Genomic DNA, 17,815 nt, shown 5'->3' with positions numbered 1-17,815 from the left:
AATTATGATATGGCTATAACGTTCTACAATACCTTCATGTTACAACAAATACAAAGCCACTTGTTTTTGTCAATGAATGATGCCTGAAAAAATAAACATAAAAAAAAGAAAAAAAGCTTTAAGTGGCCACGATGTCTATCCCATCTCACTTTATTATTGATTTAGGGGAGTGGGCGGGGCCCCATGGTCTGACCTGCGGGGGAGCCCAGACATATTGCGCAACGCCACTGGCTGTGGGAACATAGGGGTGTGGGAACATAGGGCTGTGGGAACATTGGGCTGTGGGAACATAGGGCTGTGGGAACATTGGGCTGTGGGAACATTGGGCTGTGGGAACATTGGGCTGTGGGATCATAGGTATGGGGGAACATAGACCACTACACTTCCGCGTTACATTGAAATCGGGGAGGAGATTGCGGGGGGGTCAAATGAATGAATGTGGATGAGAGCCTTGACATTAAGTGATTGCAGCTACGGCAATGATAAGATAGAATTAAATATACAGTAAAATGAATACAGTACAAATATACAGAAGTCTACAGTAAGTGTAATATTGCACAGTGTTGTGCATGTATAATCAGTAGCTTAGGCTACATAGTAGGCTAATGACAGCCTATTCTAGTCTAGCAGGTGCTGGTATAGACTAGTAATGTTGATTTTCAGTCATCTATGACATTTTTTGCCTAGATATACCGTATATCTAGGCAAAAAATTTCATATATGTCATATATGTCATATACATCTATACCAGCACCTGCTAGACTAGAATAGGCTGTCATTAGCCTACTATGTAGCCTAAGCTACTGATTATACATGCACAACACTGTGCAATATTACACTTACTGTAGACTTCTGTATATTTGTACTGTATTCCTTTTACTGTATATTTAATTCTATCTTATCATTCTCACAACACAACACCCCCTCTAATGCCCCTCTAATGGAACATTCCAGTGGATGTGCGTTGCGTCACACTCTGTGGCCAATCTGCGCATGTGCATGGGGAATCGATGCTTAAAAAACGGTCTTTTTCGCTGCCAATTTAGTTCTGATCGATTAGGAATGTCTCGCGCCGTGTTCAGGAGACTCAGGCGCATACAAGTCTATTCGATCATGTCTCTAGCACCCCCACAGCCGTAGCTGCAATCACTTAATGTCAAGGCTCTCATCCACATTCATTCATTTCACCCCCCCGCAATCTCCTCCCCGATTTCAGAATCCCGGAAGTGTTGCCGTGGTCTATAGGGCTGACCCCGCCAAGGTTTTCAGTAACAGTAGATAAAAGAGACAAAAATAAAAGCGCCTTGATTTTTGTATCAAGGCAAGAATGACTTGGAACCCACATGTGAAAAAGACCTGTCTGGTCACAACGTAGGGGTCATTTAGTTCCATCCAAAAAGCACCTGCACCAGTAGAAAATTGTAGCATAATGTTAGCATGAAGCTAAGAATGCTAGTGGAAGTTAAAGGAGCATGAATATTGCTTAGTAGGGATGCACCAATATTACGTCCATATGATCTGTAGAATATAAATCAAATGAATTTATATGATAATCAAATTGTGTACTATTTTTGTACATACTGAAACAATGTTTGCCCACAATCCTGTTCTGCGTCATTGTCACATGCAAGTAACATAATCCAAACAAACTCTGCATGGCCCCACACACACACACACACACACACACACACACACACACACACACACACACACACACACACACACCCACACACCCACACACCCACACACACGCACACACGCACACACACACACACACGCACACACACACACACACACACGCACACACACACACACACACACCACGGCAGCTAGATATAGAAATAATCATCAGTTGTTCAGATCGGCCCAGTTTTGCTCATAGGACTGGTGCAGTCAATAACAAAATCACCAGCCGACATACAGTATGTTTGCCGATATACTGTATATAGCCACCCAGTTTTCCTCATCAGACTGATAGCGATATGGTCACCGATATATGGTGCATCCCTATTGCTTAGCAAAATTATTTAGAATGTTTCATGCCCATACCGTTGACTTTCACTAGCTTGGTGCTAACATCCTCCACTTCCAAGATCTTGAAAACCAAAACCCTGGTGCAAATTATGCATTTTAGGAAGACTGAAAATGACAAATGACAAATGGGGGTTGACTTCTTAAAGGGATAGTTCAGATCACTGGCCCTATTTCCTACTTACCAGTGATGATGTTGATCGGTAGTCAGGCCCTTCTCAGCACAATCCATGCTGTTCCTCATACTAGCTCTGGCTAGTTAGATACAAACCAATGCATGTCAATTGGGTTGAGCTCCTGTCTGTACAAGCTGACTGAAGACAACTGAAACCTAGTCAGTGCGCACTGTGGAGTAAGTTTCTGTGAGCCTCAGCCAGCTTCTACAGAGAGGAGCTTGACCCCATTGACTTTTCATTGGTTTGGGGCTGACTATCTGGTGCTAGTATGTGGAACAGCGTGGACTGTGCTCAGAAATGACTCTAATGATCAACATCATTATTAGTAAGTAGCAAATAGGGCTAGGGTTCCAAAAATCACAACCATCACTTTAACGACAATTTAACCCTGTGTATAAATATGTCATTTTAGAATAAGTTTGAGTCATTTTAGAACCAAAATGTAAGTAACAGAAAATATGAATCAGTAGCAAAACATTCACAACAAGTACATCCAGTGCTAGGACAGGAGGACAGCAGCTCACCCTCCCAGGACCTCTCTAGTGTGGATGAGGAACTTGTCTGAGGCAGGGCTGGAGCTCAGAGACACACACAGATGGACAAATGGAGCCGGCTGGGGCGGCGCATCATCTTATGATGGAGGTAGGGTTAAGGAGGGAGAGAGAGTGAGAGTGAGAGTGAGAGTGAGAGTGAGAGTGAGAGAGAGGTGGGGTTAAGGAGAGGGGTAAAGAGGAGGGGTTCAGGCAGGAGAGAGAGATAGATAGGGGTAGAGGTATAGAGAGAGGGGGGTAGAGATAGGTGGGGTTAAGGAGAGAGAGGGAGAGATAGGGGTAGAGAGGGGTGGGGTTAAGGAGAGAGAGATGGGGTAGAGAGAGGTGGGGTTAAGGAGAGAGAGAGCGAGAGATAGGAGTAGAGAGAGGGGCAGAGGCAGAGAGAGAGAATATAAATATAAACCACTGGAATACAACACAGTAATAATGGAATATAAATCTTTCACCATTTCAAGCTGGAATATACAAGGTCTGAGGTCGACTGCCCTTGGAACAAAGAGCAGAAACCCAGACGTTATCACAGAAATGTCAAACACAGAGATCATGGTCCTACAAGAGACATGGCACAGAGGAAATAGTCCTACTGGCTGCCCTGCAAACTACAGAGAGCTGCTGGTACCATCCACCAAGCTAACAGGGGTCAAACAGGTGAGAGACTCTGGAGGTATGTTAATATGGTACAAATCAGAACTAACCCATTAAGCTAATCAAAACTGGAGCTTTTTTCATCTGGTTAAAAATAAATAAGGAACTTACATCAACCGAGAAAGATATCTTCCTGTGTGCCACTTACATTCCCCCAATCGAATCCCCATACTATAAGGAGGACATGTTCCAAATCCTACAAGACGAAATCAACCAGTTCCAGGCTTGTGGTCACATTGTAGTCTGTGGGGACCTCAAGGCCAGGACAGGACGAGAACCTGACACTCTCAGCACACAGGGAGACAAACACCTACAGTACCAGGAGGTTGAAACATCTCCTCCCAAATAGCCCGCCCCCCCCCCCCAGAAAAAACTATGACATGACAACTATAAACATGGATCACAACTTATACAGCTCTGTCGCTCGCTGGGACTGTACATAGTCAACGTTAGGCTCCGAGGGGACTCTTATGGTAGGTACACATACAGCTCATCTCTGGGTAACAGTACAGTAGATTACTTTATCACTGACCTCAGCCTAGTCTCTCAGAGCGTTCACAGCCCGCTACAGACCACAGCAAAACCACTGTCTATCTGAACAGAGCAACACCCAACCAGGAAATATCAAAACCAAACAAACTACACACTATTAAAAAACACTACAAATGGAAAGACAGTAGTATAGGTGCATTCCAAACTGCTACCAAGCTACAAAAGGTCCAATCCAAATTTTGGGGGCGCAGGTTAAGAGGTTAGACCAATTCCTGGAAAAAAAACTTCCAACACAACAGCAAAAGTGTAAACGGGGCGGTAGAAAACCTCAATCACATATTCGACCTTACAGCCTCCTTATCCAACCTAAAGGCCTCAAATAGGAAAGCGAGGAAAAATAAAAGTAAAAATATGCATGACAAATGGTATGATAATGATGGGAAAAATCTCAGGAAGAAATTAAGGAACCTATCAAACCAAAAACACAGAGACCCAGACAACCAGAACACACGTCTCCAATACAGTGAAACACTGAAACACTACAAAAACAGTGTCAGGAAAAAAGGGACCAACACGTTAGAAACCAGCTACAGGATATAGAGGAATCCATAAAAACAACTTCTGGGAAGGAACAAACTAAACAAACAACACCACGAGGAGCTACCCATCCAAAATGGAGAAGTATGGGTAAACCACTTCTCCAATCTCTTTAGCTCAATACAAAATAATGAACAGCAAAAACACATACAAGATAAACTACAAAGCCTAGAGTCAACCATAAAAGACTACCAGAACCCGCTAGACTCCCCAATTACACTACAAGAACTACAGGACAAAATAAAATCACTTAAAACCAAGAAAGCCTGCAGAGCGGATGGTATCCTAAATGAAATGATAAAATTCACAGACTCCAAATTCCAATTGGCTATACTAAAACTCCTTAACATTGTCCTTAGCTCCGGGATCTTCCCCAATATTTGGAACCAAGGACTCATAACATGGCACGAGGCTGTTGTACAAACTGTTAGAAAGTGGCATTGGAGGGAAAACCTACGACCTCATAAAGTCAATGTACACCAACAACACATGTGCTGTGAGGATTGAGGGAAAACACAGACTTCTTTCCTCAAAGGCGTGGGGTTAGACAGGGGTGCAGTTTGAGTCCAACCCTCTTCAACATATATATCAATGAACTGGCAAAAACTTTGGAACAAACTGCAGCACCTGGCATCCCCCTAGCAAACACAGAAGTCAAATGCCTACTGTTTGCAGATGACCTGGTGCTGCTGTCCCCAACAAAAGAAGGGCTACAGCAGCACCTTGATCTTCTCCACAAATTCTCCCAGACATGGGCCCCGACAGTAAATCTAACCAAAACTAAAGTTATGATATTCCAAAAAAGGCCCAGCCTACAACAACAGAAACACAAATTCCTCCTAGACACAATTGCCCTAGAACACACACAAAACTACACCTATCTTGGCCTAAACATCAGTGCTACAGGGAACTTCAACCAAGCTGTGAACGACCTAAGAGACAAAGCAAGAAGGGCTTTTTATGCCATCAAAAGGAACATCAAACTAGACATTCCAATCAAAATCTGGCTCAAAATATTAGACTCCGTCATAGAACCCATTGGTTGCGAAGTCTGGGGCCCACTTGCAAACCAAGACTTCACTAAATGGGACAACCACCCAATTGAGACTGCATGCAGAATTTTGCAAATCCATTCTCCGCACCCAACGGAAAACACCAAATAAAATAATGCATGCAGAGCAGAACTAGGAAGATACCCACTAATCATCAAAATCCAAAAAAGAGCATTTAAATTATACAATCACCTAAAAGAAAGTGACCCAGACACACTCCATAACAAAGCCCTCACCTACAGAGAGACCCTTGAGAGATGCCGACTCAGCCAGATGGTTCTGGGACTCTGCTCACAAACACAAGCAGAGCCACCAGACAGAAACCACACTGGACTAAACCAAATGATAAGAAAACAAAAAGAAAACTATCTGACACAGTGGAAAGAATCAACCCAAAACCAGAGCAAATTGAAATGCTATTTGGCCCTAAACAGAGAGTACACAGTGGCAGAATACCTGAGCACTGTGACTGACTCAGCGAGCACAGCCTAGCCATCGAGAAAGGCCGCCATAGGCAGACCTGGCTCACAAGAGAAGACAGACTATGCACCCACTGCACACAAGAATCAAATAAAATCAAATAAAATGTATTTGTAAGGCCTGACAACACACGTTAATGTCCCCATGGGCATTAAGAAGAGGTGGAAACCGAATGAATGAATGAATGAATGAAAACTTTATTTAACAGATTGCAGAATGGGTACAATACAGTACGGCTCAATACACACAATTGTTAACACTTTGAGTGCCAACGATGAGATTTCTCGTTAGTTCTTGCCAACCGTTGAGTGCCAATGATGAGAGATCTCTTTTTTTTTAATCGATTTCCATAAATGTTTCATCAATCTAGCCTCATGTTACCAGTGGTGATCTGTCTGAACTCTAACAGGGAAAATACCGCCCCCTATCGTCTCTCCGGATGGTACTGCACCCCTTTGGATTGGATTAAATGAAGCGCATGGAGAAAAAAAAGTCCTGCTTCCACATTTTACTTGTCAGACAAGTAACCGGAGACGATTCAAGTAATCACCTACCACCAGAACAGCGGAGAATGTGTGTTTCCAGTACCCAGCGTTGTATCAATAAACGCGATCGATATTTGGAATGGCAATCAGGAATTGGAATAATCTTTTTGGAGAACATCTGATCTGAGGTAAGGAATCTATTTTACCAGTCTTGGGATAATCAGACCTATTTTCACCTATATATCAGCGTGTGCCATATGTGTGTATGTGTGTGTCTGTGTGTGTGTGCGATCAGGAAATAAGATAATAGATTTTTCAGCCCGCTTCTATATGGTGCATAAGTACACATATACTAAAAAAAAAAAAAAAATTGTGAGGGCCCCCCTTCCCGCGAGGCCCTTTTTCATCACAGACCTAAAATCTAGTTTTGCTTATATGCTTATATATTTCACATTAGACATGTTTGTAGAATGTTCCTGGCTCTGCGGCTCTGCACTATTCTCTATTGGAGCTCTGGGGCTCTGCAGCAGACATACTATTGGTTTCAAGAAGGGAGGGGTTACATCATGTGTACGCCGGCATGCGTCAGCTGCGTTTGACTATTTCGCGCGTGCAGCTTTGGAGGTTATGCTTAGTTATGCCAGCCAAAACGAAGAGGACGGTCATTCGGCAGATGGACTGAACACACATGCTCTCTCTGTCTCTCTCTCTCTCTCTCTCTCTCTCTCTCTCTCTTTCTAACACACAGACATGCTCTATATCTCTCTCTAACACACAAAATGACATGCTCTCTCTCTATATATTTCTCTCTCTTTCTAACACACATATACATGCTCTCTCTCTAACACACACACACAAACAGACATGCTCTCTCTCTATCTCTCTCTCTCTGGCCTTGCTCTGGTGGAGGGTCAGGGGCATTGCCGGGTCTGTGCAGCGATAACACTGTATAATGACTGTAGAACGGGAGCTCTCTCTCGCTCTCTCTCTTGCTATATGTTGACTGTATCATGCCCAGCCTCGGGCAGCGCTATTATTTAAGAATATGTTGACTGTATGAATTTTTTTTTTTATTTTTTTTTTATTTTTTTTTCCTTTTAGGGGGGGGGGGGGGGGGGGGGGTCGCGTTTAAATCTCGCACAGGGCCTCGCATTTCTCCCAGACGGCCCTGCATACAGGTATATAGTACTGTTACATTTGTGACATATACGATATGCAAATATACAGTACTGTTACCATAGATCCTAACAGAGAATATATACATATGATGGGGAGGAGACTGTACATTAGGAGATTGATTGATTGATTGATTGGAGGGGGTGGGGGTGGAGGGGGTGGGTGGGTGGGAGAAACAAAGATACATACGGTGGGGAGAAAATATATACATACGGTGGGGAGGAGACTGTCTATTAGGAGGGGGTGGGGGGGGTTTGGACACATCTGGATTCACATCTTTTTACGGCTGTGGGTAGGGCGTTCCACATTGTTGTGGCATAATTGCGAAATGTGTTTAGTCCCTTGTTTGTGCCGAATCTGGGTTTCACATGATTTGTGGAACTCCCTCTGGTGTTGTGGGCGTGGTATTCACTGACCTTTGGGAAGTATTTCGACATGTACATGGGTACCTGTGTGGTGTAGTGTATCTTGTAGACCAGGCCCATTGCAAGTTGCTGTACTCTGTCTACTCTAAGCCATCCTAGGTAGTCAAAGTGGGCAGGGTGAGGTGGGTTCTAAGAGTAAGGTCAAGTAGCAGTCTGACCAGTTTGTTTTGTGATGTTTGTAATCGCCTTTGAGGTGCTTTGGTACCATGAGGTGCAAGCATAGTCGTGAATGAGTGCTCCTGCCAGAGTCAGTTCAGGGTATTCTTGTTTACCAGAGAGGAGATCCGGTATAAGAATCTAGTTCGTTGGTTGAGTTTTTTTATTACATTGGATGCCATTTTGTCACAGGAAAGATTTGCCTCTAGGATGGAACCCAGGTATGTAATTTCATCTTTCCTTGTGACAATATTCTCACCCACTGTAACTGAGAAGCCGTCGGTCTTGCTGAGTTTATTATTTCATCCGAAGAGAATGGACTCTGTTTTACCCAGGTGTAATGAGTTTGTTATCAGCGAGCCAGGTGCAGATTCTGCCGAGTTCTGAGATGAGGGTTTTTTCAACCTGTAACTTGTTCTTGTCAGAGACCAGCAGGGCTGAGTCGTCCGCGAACAAGAACAAGTTGCAGTCACAAGCTGACGACATGTCATTTGCATAAATTAGGAACAGTATGCTAGTATGCTTCCTTGTGGAACACCACAGCTCACTGTGAGAGGGGGGGGATAGAGTACCGTTTACCTCCACCATCTGTTCTCTCCCCTCCAGGTAGGATTGCATCCAGCTCACTGATAGACTATCAAAACCAATTGCTTTTAGCTTGTCAATCAGAATGGAGTGATTGACAGTGTCGAAGGCCTTTTGTAGGTCCAGCATGACCATGGCGCAGTATTTGCCCGTGTCCACTTCTTGTTTGATGTGGTCGTTCAAATAGAGAAGGTATGCGTCAGTGGAGTGGGATGTTCTGAAGCCAGATTGGAATTCGTAGATTAGATTTTTTTCTGCTAGGTACTTTTTGACCTGTTCGTAGAACATTTTTTCCATGACTTTGGAGATGGAGGTAAGAATAGAAACCGGGCGGTAGTTGCCTGGGTCTAATTTGCTGCCCTTTTTGTGTAGGGGGGTCACTCTCGCAATTTTGAAGTCCTTGGGGACGTGTCCCTGTTTTATGGAGAGATTTATTATGTGTGTGATGACTGCGGTGATGGCGGCTGCTGAGTCTCTGAGGAATTTGGAGGGGATGTTGTCATGGCCAGTGGCCTTGTTAGGTTGGAGGGCACTCAGTTTTTTGAGTACCTCATCTGTTGTTACCATTTCCAGTTTGAAGTCGTCTTTGCGGACCCCTAGGTTTTTGTATGCTACTATTATATGTGTTCTACCCCATAATGCCCTGAGTGGGAGGGTAGTTTATTAACCAGTGTTGTGGCTATGTTTGTAAAGAATATGTTTAGGTATTTGGCCACATCCAGTTTGTCTGTAATGTGTGTTTTCTGTCTTTATATTTATGTTTATAAATCTGGTTTTTAGTTTTTTGCTGCAGCCTAGTTGGTTGTTGAGTAATTTCCAACGTTCACAGGGTTTGTTTTTGCAGTTTTGATCATGGTGTTTACATCATTTATTAGTCTGTTTCTTTGAATATTTTGTTCAACCACGTGGGCTTGGAGTTCACTATTTGAGCTTTTGGTAAGCTTTGTCTGACTTTTATGAAGTTCCGAGCATTATTTGTCTCTGGTTTTCATAGCTGTCAGTATATCAGGGTGCATCCATGGCTCAGCGTGATTTTTAACCCTGGTGGTTCTTAGGGGTGCCATGTTGTTAAGTATTGTTGTGAATTTGGTTTTGAATTCGAACTACACTTTTTAACAACCTGCCCACTATACCAAGACATCACATCAGAGACATATACTTCCCACAAATTGCAAACACCCAAAGAGACTTTGAAAACATGGAAAATAACTCCAAACTCCCATACCTACTGGGAGAATTACAACAATGTGCAAACACAGCAGCAAGATTTGTGAGCTGCTGTGACAAGAAAAGGACATCCAACGGAATACAACCACCATAAAGACTGTCACTCATACAAGAAATTCCTTCTGTAATGTACTGATTTCTTTTGATTTCTCTGTTTGAGAGAAGAGTCAAAACCACAACCATAATGTCCTTTTATTTTTGGTTTTCCAACAATTATGAAAACAAGATAATCGACTTTTAGCCAGGTGGTGTTTTTAAGCCAGATAATGTTTTTAAACCAGGTGGTGTTTTTAAATCAGGTGGTGTTTTTAAGCCAGGTGGTGTTTTTAAGCCAGGTCATGTTTTTAAGTCAGTTGGTGTTTTAAACCAGGTGGTGTTTTTAAGCCAGGTCATGTTTTTAAGTCAGGTCATGTCAGGTGAATGGGTCTCATTCTCCAATGGGTCTCATTCTCCATTCTCAAATTTGCTCTCAGGGCCATTTGAGACATCTTAGGGCCGGTTGTGGAATTCCCCAACCGTCCCTAAACTTGGATTCGGCCGTGGCTGAGAGCAGGATTTAGGAGTGCTGAGGAGCACACTTAACTTGACAGACTGGTGTGCTCCGTGTTCTTAAGGGCTTTATTTGGGAGGAATCATAGTGATTCCTTCATGTCAACCCTACAGGCCTCCTTGGAATTAATTAATTAATTAATCATAATTAAAATAAACATGACAATATTTGTACGATAAAAAATTACGCATTTGATGTCGGAAAAATAAATAATATGGATTCATCTGATCACAGGGCAGCTGGATTAACCATATCTGAACCAGCTATTTTGGACAAATGTATAACTACTTAATTACTCAGATATTCAGACATAATTATGCAATTGTTGTGAAATGATTGAAAATAGTAATTATTTAATGCCTTCTGTGGCATTTGTATTCATTATTTGTTAAATATCTGTTTTATTGATTAATTATACATTTGAAAAAATGCAGGTTATAGCCAACATGCAATATATTCCATTGATTGTGGGACAGACATTTGTTTTATATAGCTATAACCTGCATTCTTTCAAATATATCATTAATCAATAAAACAAATATTGGAATACATAGCCTACGTGTCCAATGAATGAACAGTAGGCTTATATTATTCTAATTACTTGTTTAATTAGGATTTAGTAGATACTATATATATGCTCTGCCCTATACGTACAGTAAGTACAGTACACATATTAACACTTTGAGTGCCAGCAGGGGGCGCACGATTTATCGCTTGAATGCCAGCCTTTTTGGACTGATTTTCCAATATTTCATGATTTTCGCGGAGCTATTTCTATATTATGGTTATGTGTCTAATACGCCCGTCGCTTATCAATTACTTGCTTGCAGTCAACATGTATGAATCGGATTGTTTTTTCATCGGTACATTTCCGTTTTATACCGTTTTGAAAAACTGAAGTTTTTGTAAATTACTACACGTTGTCATTTTCCGGCTGATTTATGAATCGTTTTCAAATAAATGCTAGATTATCGATAGTATATGTGTACTTATGCACGCTAGAGAAGCGGGGCGGAAAAATTGATTATCTATGCCCTGCCTGGCGCTAACGCCGCACACACACACACACATATGGGACACATTGAGATATATGTGAAAAATACATCTGATTACCCCAAGACTGGTGACATAGATTCCTTACCTCACATCAGATGTTCTGCAAAAAGGTTATTGTTGGGGAAAATGTGTATGGGGTGGACTAGTTTAATATAGGTCAACTAGCAGTGCTGAAAGACGGTCTGGCTGACGTTCTTAAAACAACTTGGACAGATGGACATTTCAGTACGGCACGTTGTGTGCTGGTAATCTCGTACATCGTATCGCTTTCATATCTTGTTCTTTTCTCTCTTTCATACATACACAGCACACACACACAGGCACAGCACACACACACAGACACACGGACACACACATACACAGCACACACACACAGACACAGCACACACACACAGACACACGGACACACACATACACAGCACACACACACAGACACAGCACACACACACAGACACACAGACACACACAGTCACACAGACACACACACACACACACAGACACACACAGTCGCACAGACATACACACCGACACACACACACACACACACATTCCCTGTGACACAATACACACATACAATACACATACGTCTGTACGCAGACGCACACACACACAGACACACACACACATACACACACACACACACACACACACACACACATCTCACTCTCTCTTCAATGTTCTTAAATGTTTTACATCATATCGTGTGTGTACATCATATCTTGTTTATCTCTCTTCATGTTCTTAATGTTCTTATCTCTCTCCGATGTTAAATCTACGTATCATCTTAATGTACGTCATGTCAGATCTGACATGATATGATACGTCATCATATCTGTCATGGGGGGGCAGGACTGAGAGGGGATTTAGGGGACAAGCAGAGGGATTGAGAGTTAGAGTGTTTTTTGTTCAAGCTGTGGTGATCCTCTGCTCGAACCATAGCTTCTGCTGTTAAGAACTTCTTTTCTTAAATAAATTACCTACTTGTTACAATTGGAAATATCGTCTCCTGCTGTGTTAAAGGCCAACCTCTAGGTTAAACCCTACTGATCAATTATGGGTAGTTTACATCATTGGTATATAATTTCATTATTTATTTATTTCCATTTGACACCGGAAATGCCACTCTGAAAGAGTTAAAAAGGTCCACGCACGAATAACATGCACGCGCGAATCAAAAAAGCTTATCAAAACGCCGACGTCACAACAGGTGTGGCTTGCATATTAATGAGCCGAATCTAATGTTGCTTTTCCACTAAAATAAAGTACTCAGTTTGTCTCCGTGTGGGGAGGCGGGGCTGCTGGTGATCAGCATGAGAGCTCCAGAAATGACACGTGAAAAACTGCAGACCACTGATTGGTCAGAAGAGAGACGCGTGACGTCACTGTTTGGGGAGTCTGAACGAAAACAGAATGTCCGCGCCGCCATCTTTAATGTCTCGCGTAGGATATCTTTTGTGTGTTTGCAGCAAGAAACGAGTGCAATAAAAAAGGATACAGTCACTGTGTATTCTGCCTCATTTATTGATGAAACAAAACCGACATCAACACAATTTGCCACCGAGCGGAGAGTTTAGTCTGACAAAAAGATCGCTGATTAGTTACGCTTGTTGTTGGGGGTTAGGGACGTAACGTTAGTTAGCCTAATGCTAACGTTAGCAGATAGACACGAGAGGCTATCTGTGTAGAATAGACACAATGAGGTAACGTTAGCGTTAGCATAATAGACACAACGAGAGTCTGGTTAATGTTGTTATTGATTGATTGAAAACTGTGTTTTACTCTGGCTTGCCAAGCTCATCATAGCCCCTTTCGTGACTGATGCACCGAGTGAAGCTTGTGGACTCGACAACAGCGGCGGCCGCAGGGCGCCGGAGCCCGCAGCGCTAGTTAGCTCATAGCTATCGTGTAACACTAGCCTTTGCGGGCTCGGGCGCCCTGCGGCTGCCGCCGCCGTCGCGTCCATGGGCCCCCCGGCAGGGCACCCGTGGGGTCGGGTCGGGGTGTACAGAGAGGAGAGAACCATTTTGGGTCGGCCGTTCATGCCGGCCAGCGAGCCGGATGTCGGGATATGTTGTTAGCACAATAGCTACCAAGCTAAGCTATGTTATCTACTAACGTTATAAACACAATGTGTACAACGACACAATGATTTACATTATTACAAATATGGTAACGTGGTTAGCTTTAGAGATGGATGGATGGATGGCTATAATCACGGAGCAATAGTGAGGTGAAACAGATACATTTCCATTCGGCTAGTAGTAGCAAGCATATATCTATGGTAGCAAGGCTCTCTGCCTGCCACTAGCTGTGTGACTCTCAGCGCCCCCTGGTGATACCCCTGGTGACCAATACCTGTTGTGACGACATTACACGTGCACGTTATAAACCATTGATTAAAATATGCAAGTGCATGTTGATTGTGTTGGGCAGACAAAATGTTTTGATAAAAACGCTAAAACTGGGTCAATTTCAATACTTTTTTTTACAATTCTTCATGAAAGTCACTGTTGGCCTAGTCCACATTGTTTATTGAACAAAAATACAACGTGGAGGTTGCACTTTAAACAACCTTCAGCCACAACATTTGGTGACCCTTGACCTGTAGACCGCCCTGCCGGGCCCCCTCACACGGCCAGCTCCGGACCTCTCCCGTAGAAATTCTGCCGGTTGTCGACAAAAAGGTAAGCGTTGGGCTTGTTATAATAAATATCCGTCAGAGTTTCTGCGGGAGGAAAAAGTTGAGCTGACTGTGTTGACGAGGTCTGGATGGACGGCTAAAACGAACACGACTGGTGAGGTGTTTACACTGGGGCGATTCCTCTTTTAACAAGCTATGAGTGCGCCACTAATCAATTTTAATTGCATGTTTTCGACCTCTGGTCAAATTTTTCTCCATCTCTTCAAACCTCTCCCCGACTCTCTCTCTCTCTCTCTTTCTTTCGCACATCTGTAGAAGATAACTCATTCTGGGCGTAGAGCCAGCAGGTCTGGGCGTTGAGCCAAGAGAGATAGCTCTCTCTCTCTCTCTCTCTCTCTCTCTCTCTCTCTCTCTCTCTCTCTCTTTCTTTCGCACATCTGTAGAAGATAACTCATTCTGGGCGTAGAGCCAGCAGGTCTGGGCGTTCAGCCAAGAGAGATAGCTCTCTCTCTCTCTCTCTCTCTCTCTCTCTCTCCCTCTCTCTCTCTCTCTCTCTCTCTCTCTCAATTCAATTCAATTCAATTCAAATAGGCTTTATTGGCATGAAATATCAACATACTTATTGCCAAATCAAGTCCAATATACAAACAATAACATATATATTATTAAGCAATAAAACATACCATAATATTAGCAATAAGTAAAACAATCAACAGAAACATATTAAATTACAAAATAATCATTCAATCGGGTAGTCATTTTACAGATGTAGCCACCCAGATACATGTATTTACAGGGCTTGTTCTCTTATTGTATGACAACCATCTACATATATTGCAGCTAATACTGTACACTGACTTTTCTCCCCACATATATATAACAGCTTTTGATTATCAGGGAGATGGATAAACTGTGGATCAATTTTATTTATTTTATAAAAGAAAACTTCTCTTAGATCCTTGTATTTCTCACAGTATAGTAGGAAGTGAGGTTCTGTCTCAACATCCCCCTGATGACAAAGTGAACACAGCCTGGCCTCTCTGGGCAGCCAGTTCTGCCTGTGACGGCCTGTTTCTATGGCTAGACTATGTCCACTCAGTCTATACCGTGTCAATGTCTTTCTTAATTTTATATCATTCACAGTGGTCAGGTATTCTGCCACCGTGTACTCTCTGTTTAGGGTCAAATAGAATTCTAATTTACTTTGAGATTTGGTTGATTTGTTCCAATATTCTATATAGTTTTCTTTTTGTTTTGAGGTTATTGGTTGGGCCAGATTTTTTGGTATCTGTCCTGAGGCATTTGTGGGCAGAGATTTCTGACTAGCTGGCAGAGGGACTCTTATCTGGGTTCATCTCTTGGCTCTGAAGGGCTTTGTAGTGGTAGGAGTGGGGGTCACTTGATTGGAGGTGTTGTAAAATTTTATGGCTCGCTTTTGAATTTGAATGATTAGGGGGTATTGGCCGAGTTCTGCCCTGCATGCATTATTGGCAGTGTGTCTGTGGACCTTAAGTAGGTTTTTGCACAATTCTTCTAATGGGTGTTTTTCCCATTTTGGGAAATCTTGGTTAGTTAATGGACCCCACACTTCACTGCCATATAATATTATTGGATTTATTACGGAATTTAGAATTTTGAGCAGGTCCTAATTGGGATGTCAATTGGAATTTTCCTTTTGATGGCATAAAAAGCCTTCTTCCCTTCTCCTTCAATTCATTCACAGCCATCTCTCTCTCTCTCTCTCTCTCTCTCTCTCTCTCTCTCTCTCTCTCTCTCTCTCTCTCTCTCTCTCTCTCTCTCTCTCTCTCTCTCTCTCTCTCTCTCTCTCTCTCTCTCTCTCTCTCTCTCTCTCTCTCTCTCTCTCTCTCTCTCTCTCTCTCTCTCTCTCTCTCTCTCTCTCTCTCTCTCTCTCTCTCTCTCTCTCTCTCTCTCTCTCTCTCTCTCTCTCTCTCTTTCTCTCTTGGGTTTGCTGACCCCTGGTGGTAGACATACATACATACACACACACACACACACACAGTCAGTCACACACACACACACACACACACACACACACACACACACACACAGTCACACACACACACACACACACAACCACACACACACACACACAGTCACACACACGCACACACACACAGTCACACACACACACACACAGACACACACACACACACACACACACACACACACAGACACACACACACACACAGTCACCACACACAGACACACACACACACACACACACCACACACACACACACACACACACAGTCACACACACACACACACAGACACACACACACACAGACACACACACACACACACACACACACACACACACAGACACACACACACACACAGTCACCACACACAGACACACACACACACACACACACACACACACACCACCGACACACACACACACACACACATTCCTGTGTCCCGGTAGACAGCGGGTTGTGACGCACACACACACAGTCACACACACACACACACAGTCACACACACACACACACACACACAGTCACACACACACACACACACAGCAAAGACACACACACACACACACACACAGACACACACACACTGACACACACACAAACACACACACATTCCTGTGTCCCGGTAGACAGCGGGTTGTGACGCACACACACACAGTCACACACACACAGTCACACACACACACACACACAATCACACACAAACACACACACACACCGACATACACACATACACACACACACACACACAGACACACACACCGACATACACACACACACACACACACACACACAGTCACACACATACACACACACCGAGTTGTAGTAGCGTTGTAGTTGTAGATCTAGGTTAACTGTGTCCTGGTAGAGTAGTGGTAGATCTAGGTTAACTGTGTCCTGGGGTAGTGGTAGATCTAGGTTAACTGTGTCCTGGAGTGGTAGTTGTAGAGTAGTAGATCTAGGTTAACTGTGTCTGGGTAGTTATAGAGTAGTAGATCTAGGTTAACTGTGTCCTGGAGTGGTAGTCGTAGAGTAGTAGATCTAGGTTAACTGTGTCCTGGAGTGGTAGTTGTAGAGTAGTAGATCTAGGTTAACTGTGTCCTGGAGTGGTAGTTGTAGAGTAGTAGATCTAGGTTAACTGTGTCCTGGAGTGGTAGTTGTAGAGTAGTAGATCTAGGTTAACTGTGTCCTGGAGTGGTAGTTGTAGAGTAGTAGTAGCTGAAGTACAACCACACACACACACACACAACACAATAAACACATATACACACTAAACAACGATGCATACAGCAGAGGACATACTGTTAGACCGGAACCCGCTGATAAAGAACCTAATTCTCAAGGTTGGTGTCCGTTGGCAGAGGCGACAAAGGCCGGGGACACAAATGGCCTTCCGGAGGTACTTTTGATCTCGACATATGCGAAGAGATGAATGTAATGATTCGTAACCACAAGCCAGGCGACAGCAGCAAAAAGAGGTTGAAAAAGAGG

At 43.2% G+C, this 17,815-nt stretch overlaps 1 protein-coding gene across 1 annotated transcript in view; it reads right to left on the bottom strand.

Moving 5' to 3' along the window:
- mylk2 (myosin light chain kinase 2) overlaps nucleotides 1–17,815 on the bottom strand; it is a gene marked incomplete at its 5' end in the record, with an annotated part of 119,038 nt that overhangs the window by 42,810 nt on the left and 58,413 nt on the right. The window contains one exon of the mRNA XM_084333457.1: nucleotides 2,732–2,837. Within this exon, the coding sequence (XP_084189583.1) occupies nucleotides 2,732–2,837 (106 nt within the window). The remainder of the gene's footprint in view (nucleotides 1–2,731; nucleotides 2,838–17,815) is intronic.

Source organism: Notolepis coatsorum (assembly GCF_963971535.1).
Source record: "Notolepis coatsorum genome assembly, chromosome: 17".
Classification (NCBI taxonomy): Eukaryota; Metazoa; Chordata; class Actinopteri; order Aulopiformes; family Paralepididae; genus Notolepis; species Notolepis coatsorum.
This window is presented reverse-complemented; position numbering and strand designations above follow the sequence as displayed.